General features: G+C 40.3%; 1 protein-coding gene across 2 annotated transcripts; it reads left to right on the plus strand.

The window, feature by feature from the left end:
* The first annotated feature begins 5006 nt into the window (after window positions 1-5006).
* On the plus strand, window positions 5007-27873 carry DLGAP5 (DLG associated protein 5). 2 transcript variants are annotated; one of them, XM_035329033.1, is made up of 19 exons: window positions 5007-5103; window positions 7826-8076; window positions 8758-8966; window positions 9427-9519; window positions 11214-11298; window positions 13351-13446; window positions 14566-14636; window positions 16322-16590; window positions 17022-17152; window positions 17237-17366; window positions 17743-17828; window positions 18128-18288; window positions 20374-20466; window positions 21648-21867; window positions 22980-23211; window positions 23542-23599; window positions 25175-25346; window positions 25702-25751; window positions 26802-27873. In XM_035329033.1, the coding sequence occupies exons 1-19, from the start codon at window positions 5072-5074 to the stop codon at window positions 26922-26924; spliced, it is 2562 nt and encodes an 853-aa protein (XP_035184924.1). In that variant the 5' UTR covers window positions 5007-5071; the 3' UTR covers window positions 26925-27873. The 2 variants fall into 2 exon arrangements, with proteins under 2 accessions (XP_035184924.1, XP_035184926.1); XM_035329035.1 differs by having other exon boundaries at window positions 5085-5160.
* Window positions 27874-27881: the final 8 nt, after the last annotated feature.

Raw genomic sequence — 27881 nt, forward strand, 5'->3', positions numbered from 1 at the left:
GCCAAGGCACAGGATTGCATTAATATGGCACCTCGGATGGCTGAGGTTCCAAAATCTCTGGCGTCCCTGTTGACCACATCCACTATACATAGAGATGAAGAGATCACAGGAGCGGAGATACAAGTAAAATGATTCGCTCAAGGTCAAATACCAGATCAGAGAGAGGACTGAAAACAGAACCTGCAGTTCCTCATCTCTCCAGTACTTTCTCCTCTGGACCATAACAAAACCCCAGAATAACGGGATTTAGCAGCTGGTGACACAGTGGCTTAATGTGTTCCAGGGGAAAGTTATGTGTTTTGGTAGAGGACCACGGTGATTTTTTTGCATATGTGGAAAAGAGCCTTTTTACAGCACCACAGTTCAGTGGCACGTACAAGGACAAGGTATCTCCAAATGACTTAAATGGGAATGAAATATGTGCTCTGTCATATTAGAAAAAGGCCCCATGACTGTACAGACCCAATCTTTTGTTGTAAGTTGATAAAGACAGATGAATGCCATTTGCTGCTAAGTGACTTCTAATGGTTAAATAACCTTACCCCCACTCTCTACCCCCCTCCCCCCTGGGCATTTAGTGATAATATAAGAAAGATTTTGCACATTGTTTAGCTTACATGGCCATCTGGCACTTTTGCATTTCAGTAGCCTTGAACATCGAAAAAAACGATAGATAAAGAAAACTAGTCCTATCTTATCAGAGACCTGGAGAAGTTTAACTCTGTCAGAGTACATAGGATTAACCAAGTCTCTACAGCTCTTCTTGAGTTTCCATCTTAATTAGTGGTCATATTCCACAAAGCTTTTCATTGTACACTCTAAATCAGGCTGTTCCTTATCTCCTTTGTGTTTGTTTTAGCCGTGAGACACTTAACTCTAGCAGTCACTTCCAGCTTCCATATGAGATGCTTCTGGGTGATGGAGACACATGCTGAGAAAAAAACACACATACGGGTTTTAACCCAAGCTAAAAAATTACTGGAGTCTTGTCTAAGCATGGGAAAGGGACGCACTTTTCAAACCAAAACACAATGGCCTAACTCAATTAGAAACGTCCTTAATGCTGCTGAAACATCATCTACCACTGCACTAAGTGGTTTCTTCATCTGCTTTTGCTAAAGGGGATAACTGTACAATTCACCCACAGTAACCCACTCCACACAGGTCCCTGGAAACAACACGAAGTTTGGTTTCAACTTGGCAGTGGCTTAAGGTTGATCCTGCATTTGTTCCTAGGTTAATTCCCGCTCCCCTCTTTCATGGAGGAAAACCAAGGTCTGAGCCTGTTTGGAAACAAATGTGACTTCCTTAAGAATGTGGCTTTGGGCTTCGAAGCTTGAAACCAGCTGTGGGATGCTTTCACCTGTAGTGCTAGAGTGGGTAGGGATTTTGACTGAAATCTGTAACAGCAGGGAACATTCGGTGTAAACACAATGTAAATAACAGAAGATGTGAAGATATGCAGAGATAAAAACTACCCAGACTTTGTTTCCAACCATACTTCACATTATAAGATTGCTAGTTTGCATTTTAGACTTGATCCAGTGGAAGATTGGAGCTTACAAATGTGCCACGACATCTGCCTGTTAGGCTATCAGGCTGCCAGAATGCAACAAAATACCTCGAGTCAGGTACCTCGCCTCTCTATTTATAGCCTGGGGAGCGTCAGACACCTCTCAAGGGCGAGTGGAAACTCCCACCTCCTGCTTGCAGGAGACATCAAAAAGAGGGACGTATTAGGCTCACTCTGCATAGCCAGCATGTTCCTGCCAGATTGGGGTGGAGGGTGCGCACAGCTGGGGTTTACAAGACTTTGAAAGAACAGAGCAAGGTTACCATTTTATTTTTAACACCGTGGGCTGTAGGGGTTGCATCTGATGTGGTTTGTTGCATGTACTAATCTAGATGGTAGAGCAAATACCCAGGGAAGGGGAGGGAAGATGCTCTCCAAGCTCTCCTTATCCTGGTGAGTCCAAACACCTATCTTCTGCCTGGTCCAAGCAGGTAGGATAGCTTAGTCACTCCCCAGACATAAAGGCGTTGGTGGATCACTATTTCACACTCTTATTAAAAATGTTCTATGGCATAAAATGAAATTCAAAGAACAGATGAAGAAAATGCAGTGGGAGACATAACTGTTTCCCAGTTGTTAGAAGGCAGAATTCATCTTCTATTTTCTGCTGTGAGAATTTGTTCCAGTTTTTAAACTAGAGACTGCTTTATATGTTCCAGAAATGAGAACGACAGCCAGTGCACTGTGACGGCTTTGCTGCACAGTTCTCAACCAAGAGACTACCAAATAATTTGGCTGGAGGACTACTCTGTGCCCTCTGCAGCAATATGTTTTGGTCCACATACAAGAGTTTGCCTGCAGTGGCCTTTTTTCTTTGCTATGAGGTGCATGGCAAGCATGTGGTGCTGTGGACTACAGCTTTATATCTGCATTTGCCTGACCTTTCACCAAAAATATATTCAGAAATTCTAAGTATTTCTGGTCTAAATTTGTGGATAGGTTTTCCTACATGCTCCATATTGCTCTTCAATAAGGGGCATTTATGCAAGGGTAGAAAGAATTACCCTCACAAAGCACCATATCCCATATGAAAGAATGACAAGAAGAGTAGAAAGAACGAGTTAGCAGATTCCACATAATGATCTTGGTAAAACATGTATCTGATAATGATAGTTATATTGTCAAGAAACAGAGAAATCTAAATTGGTTCTTAAAGCTTCAATGGATAAAATGTAGGCATATTATCACAAAATCATCAGGACTCTGTGAGAATGACACGTTTAATCTTTCAGGCATGTATAATATCTGTACAGGATAATGAGTTTATATATTCATAGTGCTTGTTTATCTCTATTAAATTGTAATGTGTTTATTCTCTTAACACAATAAAACCAGTAGCAATCAGGAATTTGGATGGAAAAAAAAAAAAAAAGTATTACCATATTTTACCTTAAAGTGGGACTGTGATACTTTAAAATCGTGGCATTATTCATATAAATAGACAATTACGGTGACCTAGATATTGTTAGTGGAAGGTGTAACTGCAGCATGTGAAGGAAACCCATTCTGGCTGTAACCTAGCCAGCTCAGGTAACAACCAGCAAAGGTGCACGGCAGAGTCTGAGCTTGCCAAGGACCTGAGTTAGGTGCTTGGGTTACCAGTCTGCACTGACGTGTGCACTGCCACGTTCTCATTGATGTTGTTATCTGAGCTAGTGAGATTAAAGTCTAGGTTGTAGTGCAGTCAGACTTCCTTAATTCAGTATCAACACCAACATGAGTAGAAATTAACTCAACAAATGCTCCAGCCTAGATGTTCCATTGTTTCAACATATATTCTTCAGGTTCTGGTATGCAGTACGAAAGAATGATTTTTGGTTGGAAGGGTAACACCCCCAAAACGATTTTTTTCCTAAAACTTGTGGTTCAACATGGCTACAGTCATGATATCATAAGGTAGAACTGTGGAATGCCCTCAAATTCCAATGATTCAGGAAAAAAAGGGGGAGTAACAAAATGCAGCAAACACTCAGGACTGCATTGGACTGAATTCTGTGGGCAGAGTCTACAGATAGAAAGTCCTGTAGCTCTGTTGTTTTATCAGATCTCTTTTATACCACTGGGGAATCCAGCAGCAGTCAAAAAACTCCAGACTGATTTTTTTATCCAATACCTAACAGGGGCCTATAGGAAAAATAATAAAGTAAATCAATTACCTCCAATAGAAAGGGGTAATGGCTTTCAACTAAAAGAGGGGACATTTAGGTTAGATATGAGGAAGAAATTCTTCACTATGAGGGTGATGAGGCCCTGTCACAGGCTGCCCCGAGGAGCTGTGGCTGCCCCATCCCTGGGGATGCCCAAGGCCAGGCCAGATGGGGCTGGGGGCAGCCTGGGCTGGGGCAGGGGTTGTGCCCATGGCAGGGGCTGGGATTAGATGGGCTGTGAGGTCCCTGCCAACCCAAAGCATCCTGTGAGTCTGTGATTATTTTATAGCAAATCAATAATTTTAGGGTTCTTTGATTTTCAAAGTTGCTGGACCTCTGCTCTATCCCTTGGCAGTTCATACAGGGAGATGTGTGGTGGCGTTTCTTTGACAGCTGCATGCCGTGACGCGCAGCGCCAGCCTGGAGTGTTGCAAGACTGAACGCTGCTGCGGGAAGCAGCTCTGCCTTCTGACCAAACGGTCTTTAATCCACTTACCGCTGTCTTCTTTCACTGTAATCGTGTTTAAATAAAAGTGTACCGATCGTTTACTGTAACACTGCCCGGAGACGCTGCATTTCCACGCAGCCTGCAAGGTAGGGCTGTCATCCACCATGGACCATAGCGGCTGCTCAGCAGTTTCCTGTCTGGCACTCATCTTTCCTCCTCTGCCAACCTACATTTTGGCAGCGCCACCAAGCGGCTGCTTTCCTCGTTAACATTTTTACGTTTTAATTTTGCTGGTTTTTATCGACAAGCGCAGCGCGAGCTGCCTGGCACCTGAAAAGGCCGCCGAACAGAAGCCGCCCCAGCAAACCTGGGGTCGCTGTGGCACGAAGTACAGGAGGAAACGGGAGATGAGGGCTGGTGTGCATTAGGGTAGAATAAACGTGGAGGACGTGTAATGGGCCAGGGATGCATTTTTTAAGTGTCTTATTTAGGTGAACCTTGAAAACATCTGAAAATTCCTACAGTGCTTGGGAGTCTCACGCAGTTCTTTATTCCTGCCCTGACGCAACTCAGCACAACCCAAGATTTGTCCTCATTTTTTACACCGACCGCATCTCTCTGACCCCCAGCGGCCCTCCCCTCCCTCAGGAAGGCGTTTCTGCATCGCGGGACCCGCTGACAGGACCCCGCCACCCCCCCCAGGCCTCCTCAGGCCACCGCCATCTTAGAGCTCATCGCGGCAACCCCTCACCTCCTCCCTCCCACCGGAGCCCCACCCCCGCTCCGCCTGACAACCAATGAGGATCAAGCACAACTCCGGCAGCGACCAATAAACATCCCGCTCCGCGAGGTAGGTTCCCCCCACCGACTGGCCGTTGGGGGCTGACCAATGAGATCCCGCGGATGGGCCGGGGCTGGCCAATGAGCGTCGGGAGGTGAGATTTGAAAGTGAGCGGGGAGGCCGCGGGGAGCGGGGCGCTGAGGCCGGGCAGGTAAGGGCGGGCCGGAGGCCGCGGCCGGGCAAATGCGTATGGGGGGGGGGGGGGGCGGTTGTTAGGGGCTTTGGGGGGGCTGTGAGGGGCTTGCCGTGAGGTCCGGGACCCCTCTCCCAGGAGGTTTCCCTCTCCGTCTCCTCCACAAGTCAGCCCTGTGCTTCTTCAGCAGTAATTTAACTCGTGTGAATTAACTGTTTCTAAGTCTTTCCCTTTACATAAAGCTCTGTCCCTTCCTGCTGTTAATCTTGCCTTGCCTTGCCTTTATGCCGATTTAAATGCTAGTTATTATCCAAGTCCTGCTTGGACAAGGTGCTACTCCAAAAAAAAAAAAAAAAAAAAAAATCAAAATCTGGGGGTGATACTTTTGTGTTACAATTGAGGGGAAGCTCTTTTCTCTATCTCTGCTTACTTTATACTTCAAGTTCCTGATTAATTCCTCTGTCGTGCTACTTACTCAAAAGTAGATTACTTGCTCTTGGTGCTTATTCATGGCAGAAAGGCTTAGGTGGACATGTGCTACAACAGCTAGAAAAATGCTCTTTAAAATAGAAGGTAGAGTGTTAAAATGCTTATTGAAGTATAAGGCTAACACAGCTTTCTGTAAGCTTGCCTGATTTGTAACACCACCTGTTCTGTGGTTAAGGCATATTAACTTTTACTGAGGCACTGAATTAAACATTGTGCATGCAATCTAGGTCTGTTGCTGTGTATAGAGAACATAAAGGAGCCCCAGGCACAGGGAACTTGGCCCACAAGTTGTTGGAGATCTGGGGGCTCCAAGATTTAGAACAGGTCAGGCAGAAGCTTTGTCAACTGATCATTGAACATTTGGACAGCATCTCCTCCTCTGCTCCCCTTTCTTTGCCTAGTGATTGGAGGGACCCGACCTGTAAACTGCTTCAGAAAAACCAAAGGAAGAGGTGAGGAAAAATAATCATTTTGATTTTAACAAAGCCCACTCCTGGCTGAGATGAACTCCTTAAGAAGCTTGCTAGCTGTCACAGTTCTGAGAAGGAATCAAACAATAAATAATGTGACAGTGGAGAGATGGCTCTTGGAGCTTCTAGGAGTGGCACACCTAATATTATCTTAGCTCAGAAGTGGGGAGATGGAAACAATGGCAGACTTTCACTTGGAAGAAATGCTCTTTCAGTGAGGATAAACTTCTTAGCCAGACCTCTCAATTCCTTAAGTGTTAACTTCAACACCACAGAGGATGAGTGTGGAGACTTAATGTTAGCTGCTGCTTTTAGGAACAATTTTCTTTCAGTAGGCACAAGAGATCTGCTTCTAGGAGGTAGATGGTAGCAAAATACTGCCTTCAACTTTTCTTAATGGTTTTCCGTAACGCCACGGGAACGACTAACAAGATCAGTCCAAAGATGATTATTGGAGAAGCTCAGGATTTAAACTTCCTTAAACACTTACCTGTTAAGCGAGATAAATGTGACTTATGAGCTACAGTAGTTAGTCTCATCATTTGCAATCGTTGTTAATTATCTAACATCTTTAATGAATTTCTGAAAGTTGGAACGTGAAGTGAAAGATGAGATGTAACATGCTTGATATTAACAAATCAGGTGACACTGATGTGCACCAGCTCTTCCAAGACTGTGTGGAAGAGATTCAGCCTCTGATCTGAGTACTTTAAGCTGAGTTTTGCTTTTATTCCCATTTGATCATTTATTCTTCCTCGCCGTTTTGCTCTCCTGCACCACTAAGCTTATTGGGAGAAAAAACTAAAATATACCCATTTAGGTTTCTGACTCATACGTAGTCTCCAGCATCTATTCCAAGCCCTCCCAGATGGCTGTGGAAGTGCTGTTGGTGCTGTGCAAGTTACTCGGTACGTGAATACTGCCATGAAGTTGGGCGCAAGGGGCTGCTGCTGCCAGCTCCAGAATACAGACTTTGTTTTCCTTCTTAGGGTAGTTCAGATTCTCTCCGTGCTTTTTCAGGAGGTATATATAATTTAAGAGTACATCGTTGTTTGTTTCTGCTTATTTTGGTATTCTGTTTTTCCTGACGTTCAGGTTTTCAGTTAGGTCTCTGGTGTTTGTTTTTGGCTTGACATACTGGTAGCAAATACTGGAGCTTTTTGTGTCCCTATTAGCACAACATGTACAGACCAACTGATGTTTTCATCAGGTCTTCCTCAGGTTAAAAAAGTAGGGAGAAATCCTGCTTGAAATAAACGCTATTGTGTTACAGTTGCATCCTGGAAACTCAGCGAGGAAACAGAGCCAAGCACTCTGATGCAGGACAAAAATGCCTTGCCATCAGATAGGGTATAATCTAAACGCTCAGTGGCAATGTTGCTTCCAAGTATTGTCCTGCAGCCTTGTCATTCACTTGCTTGTCTCCTTAACGTGAAAAACATCTGTGTTGGAAACAGACTAGCCGGCCAGTCCCTGGCAGTGACAAAGCCTTCCCTACTAATTTTGGCAGATTTGTTGACAGCTTAATAAACAAATGAGCCCCTCAAATACATAAAGCAAATAATGAGGAGCCATGCTGAAATCATTATTTGTGTTTTCTCTGGTACACATGCAGAAATGAAGAACCCAGAGCTCTCTTTGTTCATTACATGTAAACCCTAATAAAAAGGGCAAAACAAACCATTACAGCTTTTTTTCCTAATCATTATGATTTTTTTGTCCAGGATAATCAAGATGGCTGCTACATCCCAGTTTGCCAGTCGATACAAAAAGGATTTGAGTACAGAAACCATCAGAACAAAAGTTGCGCGCAGAAAATCGGTGCTTCAGAAGGAGAACAGACACAAGTTGTTTGAGAAGGGCAGACAGTTTGGATTGGCAGATGTCAATGTTCAGTTATCGAAAGACAGAGGAATCTCTCAGCGAAATGAGACAAGTGAAATGTGCTCTCAAGAGAACAGCAGCGTGAAACAGAGTAAGTAAAGCTTTAAAAATTGTTAAAGCTTTTTAAAAATTGTTATGAAATTCACTTAAAGAAATTTTTAATGTTATCCCAGGAGCCAAAGTGAGGTTCACATCTTAATTTGAAGGAACGGTTTAAGATTTAAAAACAAATGACTGCCAGTTCTTCTAACTGTCGAGCAAATGGTCTTGATACAGCTTTACCTTCCTTGATGGCCCCAGTGGTATGAATTAGCCTTTACTGTGGTTTGTCTGCAGCGGACAAAGAAGAAATGCATTTGGCTATTAATATTCAATGAGAAGTCTCTTAATGATTGCTTTGTTCAAGAAGTGAATGAAGCTGACCTATAATCTCATCCACATGTTACTGGTATCTGTCACGTGCTTAAAGTATGCTCAGCAATGGATAATGCATGTTCTAATTTTATTCTTAAATTTGCTAGTTTCCTTGTGGGAATGGCTAAAACGATGCAGATACTTTAAGGTTTTAGCAAGGCGATAGATCACATGTATTTATAAGTCTTTAACTGAAAATTGTAGGCATGTACTTCAGAGTCTTCTACTTGCTGGCCTAGTATGTTCCTCTTGTAATTTGGGGAAAAAAATGCACTTTTCCAACATATTTTCTGACTTTGACTTGACTGAAAAATGTCTACGGTATTGTGTAATATCCCTGTCTTCATCTTTGCTTCAGAACAACCTACAGATGCAGCCACCAAGAGGATTAATGACCGCAAGGAAATGCTTCAACGCTATAAAGAAGAAAAGGAACTTCGAAAGCTAAGAGAGCAAAGAGAGAAAGCAAAAAAGGGCGTGTTTAAAGTTGGGTTGTACAGACCTACCGCACCTGGATTTCTTTCACTTGTTCCTGAAGAACCTGTGACAGTGAAGCCAAGGGAGCAGGTAATAAGAGTAATATTAAATATCTAAATGAAGCTTATGTACTATCCAATGTTACGGTTTCTGTTTGTATACAAAACTTCATGCAAGTTATGTGAATTAAACCTTTTATAATATAAAGACTTTGTAAATATAATAAGGAACAATAAGGGAGTCATTTCCTTCTTTTTGTAAACAAAGCAGGACATAATATAAATGGTGTGTTGATTTGTGGCTTTCTCTGTGTTCTCAGCTCAGAAATTACAGCAGTTCATCTGCAAATGAAATAGCCAAGTTATTTTAGAACTGGTAACCGGTATTTAGTCCATCTGACTAAGTTTTTCAAATCGCAAACTTGATTCATTTTGACTCTTAAGTGCACAGGCATGTTGCTGCTTATCCTTAAGCTTCTTGCTCACTCTAGCAGTGATGGCAGAGGGAGGAAGGCGTAGTTAACTCTTTGTTTCCTTGGGAACGTTTCCAGGCAGCTCCTGCTTTCTCTGGGAGGATTACTCGATCAAAGGCCAAGAACCAAGCAGAAAAAGCTGTGATACCAACAACATCTAAGCCTTCCACGGTTTGTCTCTTATATAAAACCTAAGTGAATCTTGCAGAAAACGATGTAATTATCCTTTAGGCCATAATTCCGAGTTGTATTCTGACATGGAGTGCTGTCTCCAAGCAGGTTTTCCCTGTGAGAATGACAAATTAGGTCAGAAAAGCTTTCAGCAAGCTGGTAGACTTTTTTTTTGTGCTGGTTTGAGCACTGTGTTGAACTGAACTACAGAGAGTTTGATTAGGTCGGTACAAACCAAAGGGAAGTGTACTGATCTTCCAGATCCCTTTTTCCATATGAAATATTGACCGGTGTTTAGTCTATCTGTTTTTCAAATCACAAACTTGATCCGTTTTGACTCTTGAGTGCACAGGCACCTAAATAGTCAGCAAGGAATACAAATGAGAGTGGAGACAGTAATGAGTTAAATACTTCTGGCTTGGAGAACCAGTGACTCTCTCATGAATACAGAAAATGTGTGATGAATGCAGATTATAAAAAGTCAATTCTTTTCCTACATCACATTCTAGCTTCAAAAAGTTGAAGGTACCCCAGCAAATTGACTACATTTTAAAAACTTGTTATAAGTTTTGTATGTTTTATTCTCCCAGTAGGAAAGAACGCTTGTTTTTAAAATTCAACCTAAAAACATTATTGCGTGTAATGTCACCTTATTTATCTACTTGTTTAAAGATGTGAGACTGAGTTACCCATCAGACCTATTAGTCTGACTTCATGGAGTCTACACAGTGACAGATCTGGTGCACAAAGCTGTTGAAACCCTATTTATTTTTGCTAATTTGGCATCTTAATTTCATAAAGATGAAATTATATTCAAGCTTTTAAATCTGTAGAACGTTTCATCTCACATTAGTAAATTCAGTAATAGTGGTCTTGCATACATTATTTTCAACAAGCTGGACGTGGAGCTGTATGCTTTAGTAAGGGGAAGAATTTTATATGTTAGAGGGTTTTTGCTTTATGTTTTCCATACTATGGTCCGTAATACAAATGAGTAAAACCAGTGGCTAAAATTCAAAGACAACATATAGCAGTTGTACGAATTTCCATTTAATTTTAAGGCCTAAAAACCTTGCAAATGGAGGTATGTGTTGTTGAGATGCTGTTACTGTAGGCATCACTCACGATTAATCTTTACTGCTCAAAGTTGGAATCACTTCAGCGTTGGCACACTTCACTGTGAATCTTGGCAGTCTCTTTTGATATTACTTGTACAAAAAAAGTAGTTTGAGGAATTTCACCTGCAGTAATCTGTAAAAAGCTATAATTTGAATCTAGCAATCTTGTCTTACGCAACTTGAATGCATTTGGAAGATTTCCAGTCATAATTATATGAAGGGAGAACTGAGTTGATACTGAATCTTTCAGAAAAGCGGCTTTTAAATCACATAAATCACATAATACAAACTAACTTGGGGCAGTAATTAGCACCTACTTTCAAAGTAAACTAAACAGTTTCTTAAATTTTCTTAATTCTTTTTGTGAATTCCTAATTAGTTGGATAACAAGTTAACACATGTCTAAAATGAGCTGTTTCAGTTATCTTTAACTTCTCTTTACTCTTTAAAGCTCTTTGTGCCAAATTACTTGGCCGTTTGTTTTACTGGAGGCTAGGATAGAAAGATGAGGAAAGAAGTTGGACTACTTCATTTCTGGAAGTCCGATGCTTCATAAAATGCAATCTTCTTTTGCAGGTCTGTGCCAACGGGCATAGCGTGCGCCCTACACAGGCAGGATGTAAACAGAAGAGTACAGACAAAATGGCAGAAAAAGGGAAAGGTATGAAAGTAGAATGCTCCTTCCATCTGAATCTGCAAGGGCACTGCTGTTTCATTCTTCTGAGTCAATTGTCGTGTTATGGGAGTGAGGTGTTGAACATCTCTGGGAGAGATCCACAGTTAATTTGGGGGTTTAGGGAACAAGGAAGTTTTTAGGATGACCGTTCCTACCAGCTGCAACAAGGGCAGCTGCTGCTAGACTATTAAGCGTGTGGCTCTAAGTATTGCATGTGCTTGTTGCCTCTATAGGCCAGGGGAAATGGAATGCAGGTTACTTAATGCAGTTCTGGTTACTGATGATTCAGCCTAGCGAAGGGAAAAGACAAAAATCAGTAAGTAGAATTGTATGACTGCTCGCTGCCTCCGCAGCTAGACTTGTGCAGAGCTTCCAGTTTGCCTCTGAGAAAAATAGCACATGCAGCTGCTGTTATATCAAATGGCTTCACCTGGAAAGATGAGGGGTAGTTGGCGCAATTAAAATATGATTTTTTGTTATGGTGACTAATCTGAAAAATAGTTGATTATATAAGCTGTAAATATTTAGAGTGAAATGTGGATCCATACAGCAGATTAAGCCATTGTTTCTGTTCTCCAAGTCATGCAAGTTTCATTGAACATGGGAAAAAATCTAGAGAAGAATAGCCTGCTGGTAGAGCATATTAGCATATAATGTAGGAGCTAAGAGCCCAAACATCTGATACACACTAATGTAACTGACTAAATGCGTGATTGCTTGCTCCAATAAATAAGTACAGCCTTACATTTTCATACTTTACAACAGCCCCTTCTGTATGCGTCTAGTTGTTGGACTTCCTATGTGATGATTCCACACATTTATGGAGAAAACAGTGAAAAAGAGGGGAAAAAATGCCACGTTTGTTTAAGCAAATAAAATGCCTTTGATTATAAATTCTTTCTGGTTGCACACTGATGTCCGTGCCTTAAGTTGATAATGCTAAGTCACGTAGAATGCTTATGTTAACAATGATATTCCATAATTCAGGGTGAAATGAATTTCATATCACTGAAGTAATTAAATCAGCAAGCAGCAGATGTCTACTTAAATAAATTTCATTCACACCTTCAGTGAATATTGAGAAAATCCATTATCAGTGTTTGGTATAACAATTGAAACATTTAATTTTTGAAAAATCATCCACTAGACTCGAGAATGCTTTTTGTTGAATCAAGAATATGCGTTGTATGTATTTAAACATTAGTAGGAAAATGTCAGGGAAGTGAACATTTGGATAAATCAGATGTTATAGTTATTTATCTAGTAATTTCTTCCCAACTTGTCAAGCAGTAATTATGTGGCAAGTAGAATGACATTTAAAAAATACAAATAAAATAAATATCATTAACAGCAACCAAGTGGGGCCACTAGATTTCAGGCAGATAAAGGAAGGCAGAGAATGAAATGAAGAACTTGTTAATTTGTGCAAGTGAATATAATTTTTGAAGGAAATAAGGAAATCAGAAACAGTACTGAAACACAAAGATGTCAGTTACTAAGATGTGTAATAGTATATGAACCTGAGTCATATTTAATAAAAATATGGACTAGAATATAGCTAGTTGGAAGGGACCCACAAGGATCATCATTCGGAGATGAGTCAAATTAAAGAATACTTTATGAAATGCAACCTTAGAATACTTTCATGTAATGACCAGAGCATCATAATGGAACTGTTGAATTTGTCGATGATAGCAGTGAACACTGAGAAGGGATTCTTAAGCTTTGTATGTATCATTTAGCACACTGGTACATTGATGTTATCAGGATCCTGGAAGTACTATTGTGCAACAAAACCACCTTCTGTCAGTATCCTGCAGATCATTGCCTTGATGCCAAGGCTGAGCTGGATTGATCATGTTTAGCTCTGTTTGCATGGAACTGACAAAAAAAAAAAATCTCTCCTGATGATTCTGGCAAACTAATGCAACTGATAATTGCTGGTACAACTTGGATTTTTACAAATCTGAAGCTTTCTATTATATTGCTTGAATACAGCTCCTTAGAAAGCTTATCTCTGGAATTAATATTTCTTAGTGTTGCAGACTGCAGTCCAGACAGCCCCAAATGTAAGAATCACCAGAGCAGCCTCCTCTGCAGCTAGGCAGATGCTGAAAACTACTGCTACTGCTGGTAAGTGAGGCAGGAAATACAGGCTTGCTTGTGTAGCTGATATATAAGTATTTGACAGAGTGTGCTGTAAAGAGATGTCCTGCCCAGTACTGCGTAAGTGAACACTGGAAACAACGCTTATGTTTATGTGCTGCTGCTAAACATATTGGCAAATGATACGCTAGAGACAGTTTTGTCTTTAGGATCTTGTTTATCTAGGACACTCTTTGCTGTAGAGATGCATATCAGCTTGCTCTGAACTGTCTTAGCTCACTACCCTGGTCTGTAGTTGTCTCCCTGGAAAAGACAGACCATATGTAAATCATGCCAAATTGTCATGTAAGAAAAGGACTAAATACTCGATCACTTCAAATCTCATCTGGAGCTCTATTGGAATATTGGAATCAAGATGTTGAAACTAACATTGGACAGTTTCCCGTAAAATCCATCAGTGTGGAGCATCAATATGCACATGGTAATTACAGACTGAAAGAATGAAAACAGAGCTGGGAAAGATTTGCCAGTTTGGTGTATCACTGTTTAAGGACATGTGATTAATAAGATCAGGAACAGATGCCTCTGGAAGAACTGAGATCCTATGTTCTTCAAGTCAGGAATTTTTCTTCATTCATGTTTGTTTACTAAACTAGAGGAAACTTTTAGCAATATTACTTGTCCTCAGGGTGTTCTCCAGAACGTTTTGCAGTGTCCCTTGTATTATATGACAGAAGGCTGAAAGTACAGCTGCAATAGTGTTGGTTTCAATCTTCCTGTGGAAGTTGTATACCAAAAATAAATTCAAAATCTGAGCTCAAACTGACTTAGAAGTGTTTCTCCAGCCTTTAAGGAAATGAAGCCAACTCTTTTAGTGTATGAAAACATCTAAAGACTAATGGCTTAATGACTCCATTTTCCTCTCCTGGTGATACATCTCTTAACAGGCTGTTCAATCTGAGTTCAGGTTTTCTTTTGAATGAACTCTTGCAATTAGGCATCTGCCCTCTAGCCACTTACTTGACAAGCAAAACAATCTCTCCCTGTCTTTAACCACCAGACTTTTATGTCAATCTTCTGAAAAGATCAGTGAGCAGTTGCCTTAATCAGATGCCTTTTGACCTTCTAGATTTTCTCTCTCTCTAGGTAACCAGCCACAGAGGAAGACAGCAAATGTAGCAAAGCAGAAAAAAGCAGTCAAACCTGGTGTCATGGAGGTAGGTCATTTAATATTTGAAATGGAAAAGCAGTAAAACTGATTTAAGAGTAACAAATGGTAGTGAAACTGTGGCTTAAATATGGTTGTACTCAGGCATATAGGTAATAGGAAGTTCACTAATAAACTACATTTTGGAAAGAAGCTGTAAGTATTTATTTTGTCTTACTTTTAAAACTTAAGACCAAATTTGATTTGCTTGTTTGGATGGCTTGTTTACTAATCCTCAAGTTTTTGGACCATGAATTTAAATTAGAGGTCTTACATAACATCTTAGAGGTGATATTTCAACTACCTAAAGAAAAAAAGGCCTGCTCAGTTTGCTGGTTTTATCTGCTGCGTGTAGTTTTGTGCAATTCATTCCTTTTTGTAACATACTCTGAATGTATCCTTTTGATGCTCAAGTAATAATACAAAACTTTAGAAGCTGAGAATTAAATGCACTTTCAGGCTTTGAACCACCAAGAACATATCTGAGAATATTTTTCCTTGCAAGATTTATTATAATTAAAGGTAGTTGCTTTTGTTATAGCACTGACAAAGGGAACTTAACTTTTTTTTTGCCTCAGCATAAAGAACACAGTATTTGAATTCATCATAGCCCTCCAACCCAGGTTGCTAAACAATTTGCTTAGTATTCATGCTTTGACAGTCCTGTGCAAGAATCATCTCTATTTTCTCCTTCCTTAAACTGTTATTCCCCCCCTCACTTAGTGTACCCTCCACACCTCCCATCCCCAGTCCTATTTCAGCAATGTAGCTGTGCTCTAGGATTGTCTTAAAGCTGGTGCAGTCACGCACAAGTGTTGTCAGGAGGTAAAAGACACTTAGATCCTGGTTCAAGTTAGTACTTTTTTGCAAGCAGGAGTTACTTTGTGCTGCCAGTTTGTAAACCCTTGCTGTAACCTCAGTCATCTTGTCACAAATCTGTTAACATTTTAATTCAAAGCTTACATTCCAAGCAAGGGTTTTTAAAGCATAACAAGATTTCCAACAGATTGAAGATGCATATTTTCTTGAAAAAACAGTCTGAAGTCTTTTGGCTGGTTTGAGCTAACAGTATCTCAGTGTAGGTATCTCAGAAATGTGTTCTGTATGATTGTCTAGTCACTCATCTCATAGGAATGTGGACTCAACTTATTGATTAACTTTGATTAACTCTTTCTCCTCTTTGAACAACCTTCTGTAGTCCTAGCTGCACTTGTATTCTCTTTGTCTTGGACTGCATTCCTCAGCTATCAGCCTTCTTTAGCTTGTTCTTCAGTCTTTGGATATGTGTATAAACTGTGATTATTCAACAGACCTAGTCTCAATTGGAGCCAGTAACTCAGCTCTTGAGGAGCTTATCACATTAAAGCATTTTTTTTTTTTTAGCAGTGGGAGCAAGCATTTGCTAATTTTAATTGCAGCTCTGGTAGGCCAGGCGTTCTGCTACTCTAGCCCCTTCAGTGGATTGTTGCATTCCTCATGGTCGAGTGCTACCCCTGCTGCAAAAATGATTTGCAGTTTTCAAAAGCCAGTTGGGCTTATGGTAAATCAAGACTTCTGTACATGCATGCTGTTGTAGAAAGCAAATTACCTGAAATCGTTCCCTTCCTGATGGCTTTCTGATGTTATAATTCAGCCTGTTCCTATACTCACACTCATTGATTTGATACATAGTGTTCACTTTCTCTATTTGTGCAGGTAATTCCTTTTGAACATAAAGCGAATGAAAATGCTCAGCTGGATCCAGTGACATGCTCAGCATCAGAACTTAAACAGGAACAGACCTCTGAAGAAAAGAAGAACAATTCTGCTCCAGGGAGACCCAGAACGCGCTCCTTTGCACCTCAAAACTTTGTGTTTCAGCCATTAGATGGATTAACAACCTACAAAGTTACACCCATGACTCCTTCTAGAGCAAATGCCTTTTTGACACCTAACGCCTTCTGGGATTTTTCAAAATCTCCAGTGTAAGATTCGTACTTCTAGTGGCCTAAAATATAAGTGGCTTTATAAATATAGGTGAACCTTTGTGATGCTACAGAAAAGGTGATCCTTCTGTAGGGAGATTACACATGTAACAAATTGTTCTGATGTTGGAACACCTGATCACTGCTGTTGCTGAATCAAAAGTGGGCATAATATACCAGCAAAACAAGCTATATAATGCATAATCCTGCCTGTGGTTTAGAAGTAGGGCAGCTCCATGTATGAGGGACTGTGCCATAGGTATCTGTGCACAGATGTGTCTATTCTAATACTAACAGCTCATGTTGTCTGTCATTGAATGGAAGGTAGTCTTCCAAATTTGTCAGTCTTATGTGTTTGGCAATGTTAGAGGTCAGTTTCTCAGTGTGTCTTAACTCTAAGCATACCTCTTTTTTTGTTTGTTTGTTTCCAGTAATATAGTTGAAAAATCCAGTAAAACTAGATTTTTCTGGGAACAAGAGCCTGATTCAAAAAGTCAAATTTCACCTTTTGTTAAAGATCCTCAAGAGCAGCAGATCACTACAAGTCTGAAAGGAGAACAAGGTATGAAGTTCACATTTGGATTAACATTTTAATGTTTTTTTAGTTTTCACCAAATTCTGAATAAGTGCTTTTATCATTTTTCAGCAAGAGACTCAGATGAGAAGACTTCCATTCAGAGATCAAATGAAATAATTCCTGTCTCTACAGATATGAGAGCACTTGAAACAAAGACTGAAGATACAAGAGAGCAAGAGCATGATGTGCCCTACTTCAGGTTTGTGTCTTTTTGTTTTCCTTCACTGTTGCCCTTTCTGAAGTCCTTAACATGAGTAATACAACATCTTGTAAACAGTTTATAGTGGTTGGTGTCTGTCACCAGCAACCTCAGTAGATACTCACTCCTGTCTTTCCTTTTGTATTGTTAGTGCAAGTAAAGAATATGAAATTCTGGAGGCTAATGCCTTGTCCTAAGGAATACAAACCTGAAAGCGGTAAAAAATAAATTGCATCTCAGCTAGTCAGCAAATTAAAACAATCTGATGGGTTCCGCTCAAAGACTGCCTAGCTTCACTGAAAGTGAAAGGATAGCAATAATCAACAGTTATTCTCCAAATATTCTCCAAAAAATATTTTTCACTGTTTATTTTTAGAAACATTCTTCGGTCCGAGACAGAGAGGCTGATGTCTCAGTGCCTTCAGTGGGATGGAAAACTTGAGCTGGACATTCCAGAGGATGGTAAGACTGAACTGTAAAAAGCGCTGTTTTGGTAACTCGTTTTATTTAAGAAAATGGTTGACTTGTCAGTTTTTTTTTTTTTTGCCTTAAAGGCTTTGAGTTGGTAAAGTTTCTTTGACAGAAGCAAGCTTAGAGACGTTGAATGGATAGCTATGCTCCAGACTGATTGTATTGCAGGTCTGAACAGTTCAAAATAGGTGAAAAAATAGATTCTGAACTCTTCAGGTACTTATTTACCTCCATTGTGAAATGATGGGTTATTCCAAGTTATACTTTCTTTTGTTTTCTGTTACTATCAGCTAAAGATCTCATTCGCACAACAGTTGGTCAGACAAGACTGCTGATAGCAGAAAGGTTTAAGCAGTTTGAAGGATTGGTGGATAACTGTGAATTCAAACGGGGTGAAAAAGAAACAACCTGCACAGACCTGGATGGATTTTGGGATATGATTTACTTTCAGGTATGTACTTGGATGTTAATCTACTAGAATAGATAAATAAGATGGGGATAATTAACAAGCAATGGATTGAAACTATTCATTTGAAAATACAAAATCTGTTTTTTTTTTCCAGTATATTTAAAAAAAAAAGCAGGTCCTTGTTTAATACTTTTTAATAGTGCATAGTACCTGATGTTATACTACGGTTTATAATTCATGGACCAGTTTGCCTGTTGTCATCTTGTGGCTTGTGGACCTTTTTTCTGGAATGAAAGCATGTAGCCAGATCTCATTCTGGTTTGGAGTGAGGAGTTGGTCAGTGTCCACCAGGACCACAAGCTGGGAGCTACTCCTGGAACTCACCTGAAAGTAGTGGTTCTATTCTTCAGTATGCCAATAATGCAGAAACTATAACAACATTTTAAAGGAGAGCTGGGTGGTAGAAAACCATCTCTCTAATGTTTCTGCTGGTTTCAGAAGGAAGTATAATATTCTGAATGTTCAAAATGTCTTGGCAGTTTTTTGTATAGCAGCATTAACCAAAGGAACTTGTAATAAATCCATCTTTGCATTTAATTTAATGTTAGGGTCCTAGTTGTAGGTCTTGAATTCCCTCAAGGAAGCATATGGGTTTGATCTGCTTCTTGAAGATCACAGATACCGAGGAGAACATTTTTAGAACCAGTAATTTGAAAAAGAGGGTTTTCCTGTCCTTACTGCATCTCTGGGGGCAGTTTGTTTCTCCTGTGCATCCCCACCTTTTCCCACAGATAAACATGGAGTGACAGAGCTGCTAACTTGATTGAATGCCCTACTTTGCATTCAATCTTTGTCTTTTGCATTTTGGGGGATGATGTAAAGGACTTGTTCCTTCAGTGACAGACCTGCTATGAACAAGCCTTGTATTGGCCTTCCTAGTAAATAAGGCAAGTGTCTCCGTTACAAAGCTGAAGGAAAACAAGGCTGTTGCACTGAGCACCAGTAAGGGAGAAGGTAATGCTGCAGAACTAGTTTGTCTGTAGCCACTGGATGTCACAAGTGCAGACTGCATCAGGAAGCTGTTCAAGCCAGCAGCTTAAAAGGGGCAAACGAGCTTGCGTGAGGCATCTCCTAAACAATGGAAGACTCAAGCTGGTTTAGTGTAACAACCTATGTGAGGTACTCTTTGGCATTCCTTAAATGTGAGCACTGTTTCAGGTTGTAAACCAGCTCTTTCATTATCCCCCAGAATCACAGAATGGTTGAGGTTGGAAGGGACCTCTGGAGGCCACCTGGTCCAATCTCCCTGCTTAAGTAGGGACACCCAGAGCAGGCTGCTCAGGATCCCATGTCCAGAAAGCTTTTGAAGATCTCCAAGGAGGGAGACTTCAGAACTGCTCTGGGTAACCTGTGCCAGCGCTCAGTCACCTTCACAGTGAAAAGTTTTTCCTGAAGTCCAGAGGGAACCTTGTTTGTTCCACGCTGTGCACACTGCCACTTGTCCTAGTGCTGGGCACCACTGAAAAGAGCCTGGCTTCATCCTCTCTGCACCCTCCTTTCAAGTATTTAAAGACTGAGATTCTCTTGAGCCTCTTCTTTTCCAGGCTGGACAGTCCCAGCTCTTTTTTCTTCTCCTCATAGGAGACACACTCCAAATCTTTGTGGCCTTACCTGGACTCTCTCCAGTATGTCCACGTCTCTTGTACCTGGGAGCCCTAAACTGGATGCAGTTCTCCAGGTGCAGCTTCACCAGCGCACAGTAGAGAGGAGGGATTGCCTCCCCCAGCCTGCTGGCAATGCCTTGCCTAATGCAGCCCCACGATACCATTATGTGTACCCCAGGATTGCCACTATATGTATTAGATCGTGCTGAGTCATTCTATACCTCTGCTACTGACTTTGAAGAAATGAGACCTGGATCTCGTGTATGATAGCATAACCATTCTGTCAACTGCATGAGAATATTCCATGGTTAGTGTTGGATGGAGGTTTAGTTTGCTTCTGTATTTAAAGCAAAAGTACTGAAATGCATGATGCTTAAATTGTTATCTACGTTCATTATACATTTTTTTGTAAATCTGGTAAGTCTTGTGAATTAACTGTGGATTTTTCTGGGATTTCCAATAGATTGAAGATGTGAATAAAAAGTTTGATAATCTGAAGATGCTTCAAGACAATGAGTGGCAATCACTTGATGTCCCAAGCAAAGAAATTGTCAAGGTATGAATAGAGCCTAAAGCATCAAGATGCAAGTGTGTTGAGATAGTTAAAATAATTTGTAAGCTATTGCAATAATGAGTACTCTTCTTAAATGCAAGTTCCTTCTAAGGCATTATTCATCTGTCGTCTTTATTTGACCATGATCATCTACATATATTCAGTCAAATTAATCTCAAGGTACACCCTTTTTCCTTGTCTCCCACATGTGCTTACAGTTGGTGATTGTGATATTAGTTGCCTCTTTTGGATGGTAAGATTAAGAATTAATGGCTCTTGAAGTCATTGGGCTCTTTGCTAGTAAGTCTTACTAGGAAGAATCTGGAACAGAAATTACCCTTCAGATGTAAAATTTCCTCTGAGCCACTGGCGTTGGCACTGACTTAACTGATAAAACTGCTACAGAGGAATTTGGCAGGGCCTGACAGTTTTAAGCACTGAGTGCTGAATTATATCCGTTGTCATTAAAACAAGATCATGGGTAGTGTTAAACGACTAATTCTCTAAGCATAAATGGATCTGACGCTATCCAAAATAAGTTATTGATTATTGCAAAATAAGCCCCAAGGTAAGCTATTTTATTGACTTTGGTTCCAAATCTGTAACTGTTTCTAACGATTGAAGATCAAGAATCATATTCATACTGCCTAAACTCTGTACAGTTCCTTGAGACTGCTCAACTAATCATAAAAAAAATATATGGTGGTCAATAAGAAACTCCAGATGCATGAAACCAGAGGAAGTGTGGTCTGGGTGAACTGACTAGAAATGTCAGAACCATACAGATGATGCAAGACACAGAACTTGAAAAACTGAGTGCCAGGAGAGACTTTTCTGGTTGACAAGTGTCTGCCTTGCAGTTACTTTATTTCCCTGCCACTAGGAGTCCCTGTATCCCACTCTTCTCAAAAGCATTAACTAGAAACACTAAAAAAAATTTAAAGAAGTTACAACAAGTATTAATGAACTGCAGACGTGGTATGAGAAATAGTTAGAATTGTCCTCAAAACCTGACCTTAACCAATGAATGGCACTCAGTGGTATTCTGGAGATGAACAGAGATCTTGTGTCCTGCAATGCTGTTGCCTGCTGCTGTCCGTGTGGCCAGCAGCTGTGTTGATGATGTTCATATGCAGTTACCTCTGTCTGAAGCTTCCAAATGAGACCTTGACTTTCAATTTCAGAAAAAGACTGCTCCAAATGGGGTGTCTAAACCAAAGCTGGGAGCAGCTGGAAGAACTGCTGCCCGGAACCGACTTGCTGCTGTAAAAGCAGCGATGAGGGACAAAATGAAGAATGATGGAGCTGCTGATTGTACACATCAAAATAAGCTGCCAGAGGTAGAAAAAGTGGTTTTTGAAGCAGGATTTTTCAGAATTGAAAGCCCTGTGAAAAACTTTCCAGGTAAGTGGAGCTTAACCATAATTTCTATGACCTGAAAAAAATGAAAAAATTTGAACCAAGCTCACTGGGAAGGAATTATGCTATTTATACTGGATACAGTTCCTGTTCTGGGCACAACTCATGTTTCAGCTAACAGTCAGTTACATCAGGAAACGAAAGTAAACTGTTCTATATGACTGTACTGCTTTAAGCAATTATGGCAACATGGAATCCCTGCTTAGACTCAGAGGTAAAAGAGGGTGTTTTGTGGTATTCTTTTTTAGAATGTGTTTAGCAATGGAGTTTTAATCTGAGCTTCAGGCTTAGCTGACAACCCATTCATCAAAGTCAGTGCAGGCTGATGACCTTTATTTGAAAGATGTGAATTGGAATTTTTGTGTAGTAAATCTTTCACTACTGTCTTCAGAGATGAAATACAATATATCTGTGATCAGTATTCATGTTCAACAAAGTTGCCATATATTCCCATCTGCTATAAAAGCAGTCTAACGCTTTTCTTGAGCAGACAATCCAAATACAACCTTATTTTCAGCATCTATCTTACTTAAATCTGTGAAGCTAGTATTTTCAGCAATCCTTGATTCTTTGAGAGCTGTTCTGCTTCTCCCATATTTATAGTTCAGAAGAGGACTGAATTTCGCAATTTAGGTAGATTTTCTCTTCACAAGGCTAGCGATCTTTTAGGATGCTTCCAGTTAGTAGAGGAGATCTGAAAAGCTTTGAGCAACTCTGAACAATTACAGAATTCTATAAAAATCAATTCCGAATCTGTCTTTTTAATTCTATCAGAACTACCTAATGCAGAATATTGAAATTCATGACAGTGGCTTTCACCATATGTATTTCTTAATAAGAACAGCCAATCTCGTTATTTCAGGTTTTGTGAAGGGATGGTAATTACCAAATTGCTTAGTTGGAGTGAAGGTAGCTTTAACTTACAGACCTGCTCTTGTCACTGTTTTCAATTTCTGCTTGCATCGTATATAAGATCATAATATAACGTTTTATAACAACAATTAAGCATAAAAACCAGTGTGCTCCTAGCTAGAATCCTAACAGTTTCATCTTTTGGAAACTGCTGTAGTAATGAAACATGAAATGCTCTTTTCCAGACTTGCTTTCAAAGAAACCTCATAGATCTTCCCAGCAGACTTCTGAAAATCTGGCAACTCCAAGATCACCCAGCAGAACTTTGCAGAGCAATTCTTCTCCTCTTTGTAACACTGAGGACACAACTGCAAAACAAACAACACCAGCGCTCAAAGGCTTCCACCCAGCACAAAATTTGAATATGCACCAATTTACCACTGGAAAAACTCTCCCTAGTGGTTGTCTTGAACAAAGGTAGACATGTTAAGGCAGCTTTAACTTAATGTATAAGTAATTTTCCAGTTTTAATTGGAAAAATTAATACTAATGCCCATTAAGTGTTACCTTCCAATTTGGTAGGGATGAAGGTGTTGTGTCTTTTCCTTCCCTCAAGCAAGCGTTAAGAGCTTTTGTCCAAATGTAATTTCATTGCTGGGGTAGAAGTTTTTGCCTAGAAAATTTTATCTAGCTGGCTAGTGCCAAACCAGCAAGCATAATTGCAGAACTAATTTGAACATCAGTTGGGTATGTAAAAATCTTCGGAAATGATTGAGAAGAATGAAGACAGTTTTGTTTTTCTTTCAGCGTTTCCCTAGATGCAGAAGAACCCATTCCTGTTGCTGGTGCAGCGGAGGGGTCTAAGGTAAGTCATGCATAGTTCATGTATGTGCTTTCAATAGCTTCTAATACTAGCCAAATAAAAACAAAACCATTTTTAGTGGTGCACATCTTAGTGTTTGATTATTAATGATCCATGTGTGTGAGGAGCTGCGTGTTGCAATCAGTACTGTGAATTACTGCCTCCTGTCAGCAGCATAGGCATAACATGATGCTTCGGGTCTGTCTGTTGTGCCAGCTCAAGTTACCTGAGAAGACTTACCGAGAGGAAACCCCCCTGGAGCTTCTCTGAGGGCACTTGGCTTCTGTGTTCAAAGCTTGTCCATTAGTTGTTCTGTTTTCCTGAGCTGAACTCCTGCCAGGAAATATCCTTTATCTCAGGATAAGGGTGCCCAAACCTGGCTTGCTCATTTAATAGTTCTTTTTATTAGCTTTGGACACTGGGATGTCTGATCCAATATTCATCAAGAAGTCTTGTGTATTCTTCAGGCTGTTACTTTTTCCTTCTCAGTGTAGACATCAGTAGGGTCGGCTGCTTTTGCATTTGGGTTCCCTGACTAAAAGTAACAATATTATCTACCTCTCTGGGTCTTTGTGTTGCCATAACAGACCATTAGGTTGTTCCACCGTTTAAAGGTATAGCAAGAGCACTGTTAGCAATACAAGTATCAGTGCAGAAGTGGATGACCTGAGATGCCTGTAGACTCCTTTTTTAAGTTTAAAAAAAAAAAATCATTAAGCTGGAATGGGGCCTCCATAATTTAGGCAGTACTGTGCTACTCAGTGCAGGCCAGTGCTTTGGAGTTAGTCATCCTTCAGCACCACTTGTTGGAGATGTAGGATCTTAATTTTTGATTGCTTGGATCTATGCAAGGCTACAGCAGGCTTTATTCATACATATGCATGCACCCATGCATGTGCATACATATCTGTATTTTTAAAAAATCGCAGTTACAAATTTGCTTCTGTTCCTTTCGCTTCGTCCTTTCCATGTCACGTGAGAAATTGCTTGTTAGTGATGCCACTACATAGGGATTTTTTCACAATCAGTATTTCTGATAGGGTTTTCCTTCAGGTAAAGTCTCATTAGGGAACATCCTCAGAATGCTTTTGGCACTTCAAGTTCAAAATCATTTTCTCATGTGGAAGAACTTCCTCTGTACCCTCTTTAAGATGACAGCAAGTTTACAGGGGTGTTTGGGAAATGGTCCACATGAAATAAATCAGTGTTAAGCTACCAGCATTGTTCTGCCTCTTTTGTACAGACTGGAGTTCAAACCCACCCTCTCCTGATTTGTCTAGAAAATCTGAATATTAGGTGTATGGATCTGGCTTAACACAACTCAGATGTGCTGGTTTCTGTAAGCTCACATCCCTTGAATATCCTGGCTACTTTTTACCTTTGTGCTTTCTGCATCCAAAAGCTGACAAACTGCCTTTTACAGCAGACGAAACAGAAAATAAAGCTTCCCACTGTCATTCAAACTGCTTCATGTCCTTCTGATTTCACTAATGCTTTCTTTTTGGCTCTCTGGGAAGCAAATACAGCTGGCATCTTAGTCTCACAGAGGATTAGGAACAGTTAATTTGTGTTTTTCAGGTGCTGGAAAATTCTAACAGTGAGTTAAAAGTAATGGATGGCATGGAAGAGATGGAACTATCGGCTCCAGAACAACAGGGACAAGATATCGTCATGGACAGCCCAGAGAAGGAGGATACCTGCACAGAGACTAACTTAGCTCAGTATGGAGAACCAAAAATACATCCAACAGGTGCGTATCTTAATGCTGCTGTTAATGTTTAACTTGTGGTTATGTTTAATCTAAAGTTTTGATGGTCTAAATATTATGCTTTGAAAGCACTGTCATTGTAGCTTGGTTAATCTAGGCATGCTCGTAGCAAAACCTACATCAGCTAGCATGCCTTACTCGTGCTTTGCATGTGAGCAAACAGTTCCCCTGGTTTTTCTTTGCAGTTTCCCTGTGATATGTGAAGCAGAAAGCTGATATAAAAGGCTTGCAGTAAAAGCAAGTGCAGACCATTTAGATTTTCCTTCGATAAACACAGAAAACAGAACTTTTTTCAGCTTTAGCAGTATCAGGCTAACCTTAAGCATTTTTTTTTCAGATGTTTTTTGTAGTGATTTGACATCCATTGATGGAAATCCTTTTGATACGGTAAGTTAACCCTTAAGTTTGACTATAATGATCTGCTTCTTACAATACTGTTAACCTTTGCTGCAGAATCAGTTAGTACATGAAATAAATGAAACCCTGGAAAATGATGTTATCAAGTCAGTTCATGCAACTTATTCTAATAGATTCAGGCCACAATTCCTGTACTGGCTCACATTCATTCCTTGTTGCACGTGTTGACTGTAGGATGAATTGAGACATTTGTCACAGAAAGAATGCCCGATCTCATTAGATTGATCATTTAAATTACATCTCTTGTGGATTTCCTCGTAAATATAACGAGCTGCCTGGCCTTTTCCTTCCAGTTTCTTGCTGGAGTTTTCAAGACTTATTCCATCCCTTTTCTTTAGCATTATCTTTTACAGCCAGAATTAATATTCGCCAGGCAAAAGCATTTGCCTTCCAAATTGTTAAAAGAACTTGGCTGTACAGCTTCCTTGGTTTTGCATGGGGAAAAAAACCCTCTCTAAAATATAGCTTACTGCTTGAAGTAATGAGTGTCTTCAAAATGTGGACCGCCTATTCATTTATGTTATGTCTGGAAATAAATTTGCAGAATTCCTTACTTCTTACGCTGGTACCCACAGTGATAAATTACTTTTTCAAAGCAAGAGCCGCAGTTCAAAATACCACCTAAAAGCAAGCTCATTTCAGTATTTTTACATCCACTAAATTGCTGTAGTTTTCAGGAACGTTTCAGATCTTCCTGGCAGATCTGTGCTTCACGTGTTCTGAACCTGTGATGTGTCCGCAGTACTGACTGCGATGCAAGAGAACTGTGTGCTTCTCCTGTCTTATCAAAAGCAATTTCTGCTCATTTTTGTACTTTGATGGTTGTGTGGCCTTCCAAGCAGGCAGGCACCTGACAGAAGTAAGCAGTTGCCTGTCAGTAATTCCTGTTGGTCTGCTGTTCTCACAGGTGCCATTAGGGAGAGGAATTTGCTGTTAGCTTATCTTCTGTTCTTGCAGTGCTGGTTTGTAAAGCAGATAACTGCGGCTTCAATGCTTACTTCACACTGATTTCTCTCGCAGCCGATGCTGGATGGTGAGCTGCCCTTCACTCCAGTCAAGAACAAAGCCCAGAAGCTTGCAGCAGCTGAAACGTTCAGTGACCTTATTGTATTTTCTCCTCTTCCTTCCTCTGGGGAGAAATGACTTGACTTGAAATGCAAAATGTGTAAGTTGCATAAGGGAAAAAACCAGAGGATGTTTAGAATAGTCTGCAACCCATGAACTGTGTTTTGTGTAATACCAGTAGTATTTTATAGTGGAACTTGTTAAAATGTTTTGTAACTGTGTTATGGTGCAGTCACTGTGCACTGTAAATATTGCTGTATAGTAGTAGTGGTGTGTTCGCTGGTTATTCCTGCTGTATCCAGTGACTGCATATTCTGCCTCCAACATGAAATACTTCTATTTTTGTATCCTTTCATGTATTTCCTGTCTACTTCAAGTTGGAAAAGTGTTCATCTCTAAGCTTTTCTGTCTTGACCTTTCTTACCTCATGAGTTCTTTCTACAAGAGATGGGATAAGATTTCTGTAACAGATGCCTACCAGAGCAGCTGCACCTCTGCCCTATTTGCGATGTGAGGGCACCTCTGAGGGGGAGACTCAACCTGTTTCCTACCCCAAAGCACTGTTTCGTATTCAGTCAGTGTTGTGAGGGTTCTATCGCACCCTTTGGCTCCAGTATTCTGCACATCAACTGTGCTTGATCAGCAGATGGGACGAGGTTTGATTCATATTATTCTTTCCTGTGGGATCCTTCCTGGTGTTTAACAATCACTTGCTTTGTAACAGTAGAAATTAGAACAAGCATTTCAAGGTCAGATAGTACCTTTTCCTTGCGGTGTGTCAGGTAGGCATCGATTTATTTTAGATACTCAGCAGAGAGCTGCATCCTTAAGTACCTTCAAGCTAAACCCCATTCTCTCTTTCCTTTTTCATGTGAAAGTCTCTTAACCTCTTCCTTTGAACATCTGGCCTGTTAACCTCAGCCTCCTCTCGCATCTTGTTCCTTATGCATTCCCTTACCTGAACTGATATATTTGTGCACAAGGAGCATGCCCGTTACTGCTATGCAAATATAAAGTGTGTATATATGAGTACCT

This window comes from Oxyura jamaicensis, chromosome 5 (assembly GCF_011077185.1).
Source record: "Oxyura jamaicensis isolate SHBP4307 breed ruddy duck chromosome 5, BPBGC_Ojam_1.0, whole genome shotgun sequence".
NCBI lineage: Eukaryota > Metazoa > Chordata > Aves > Anseriformes > Anatidae > Oxyura > Oxyura jamaicensis.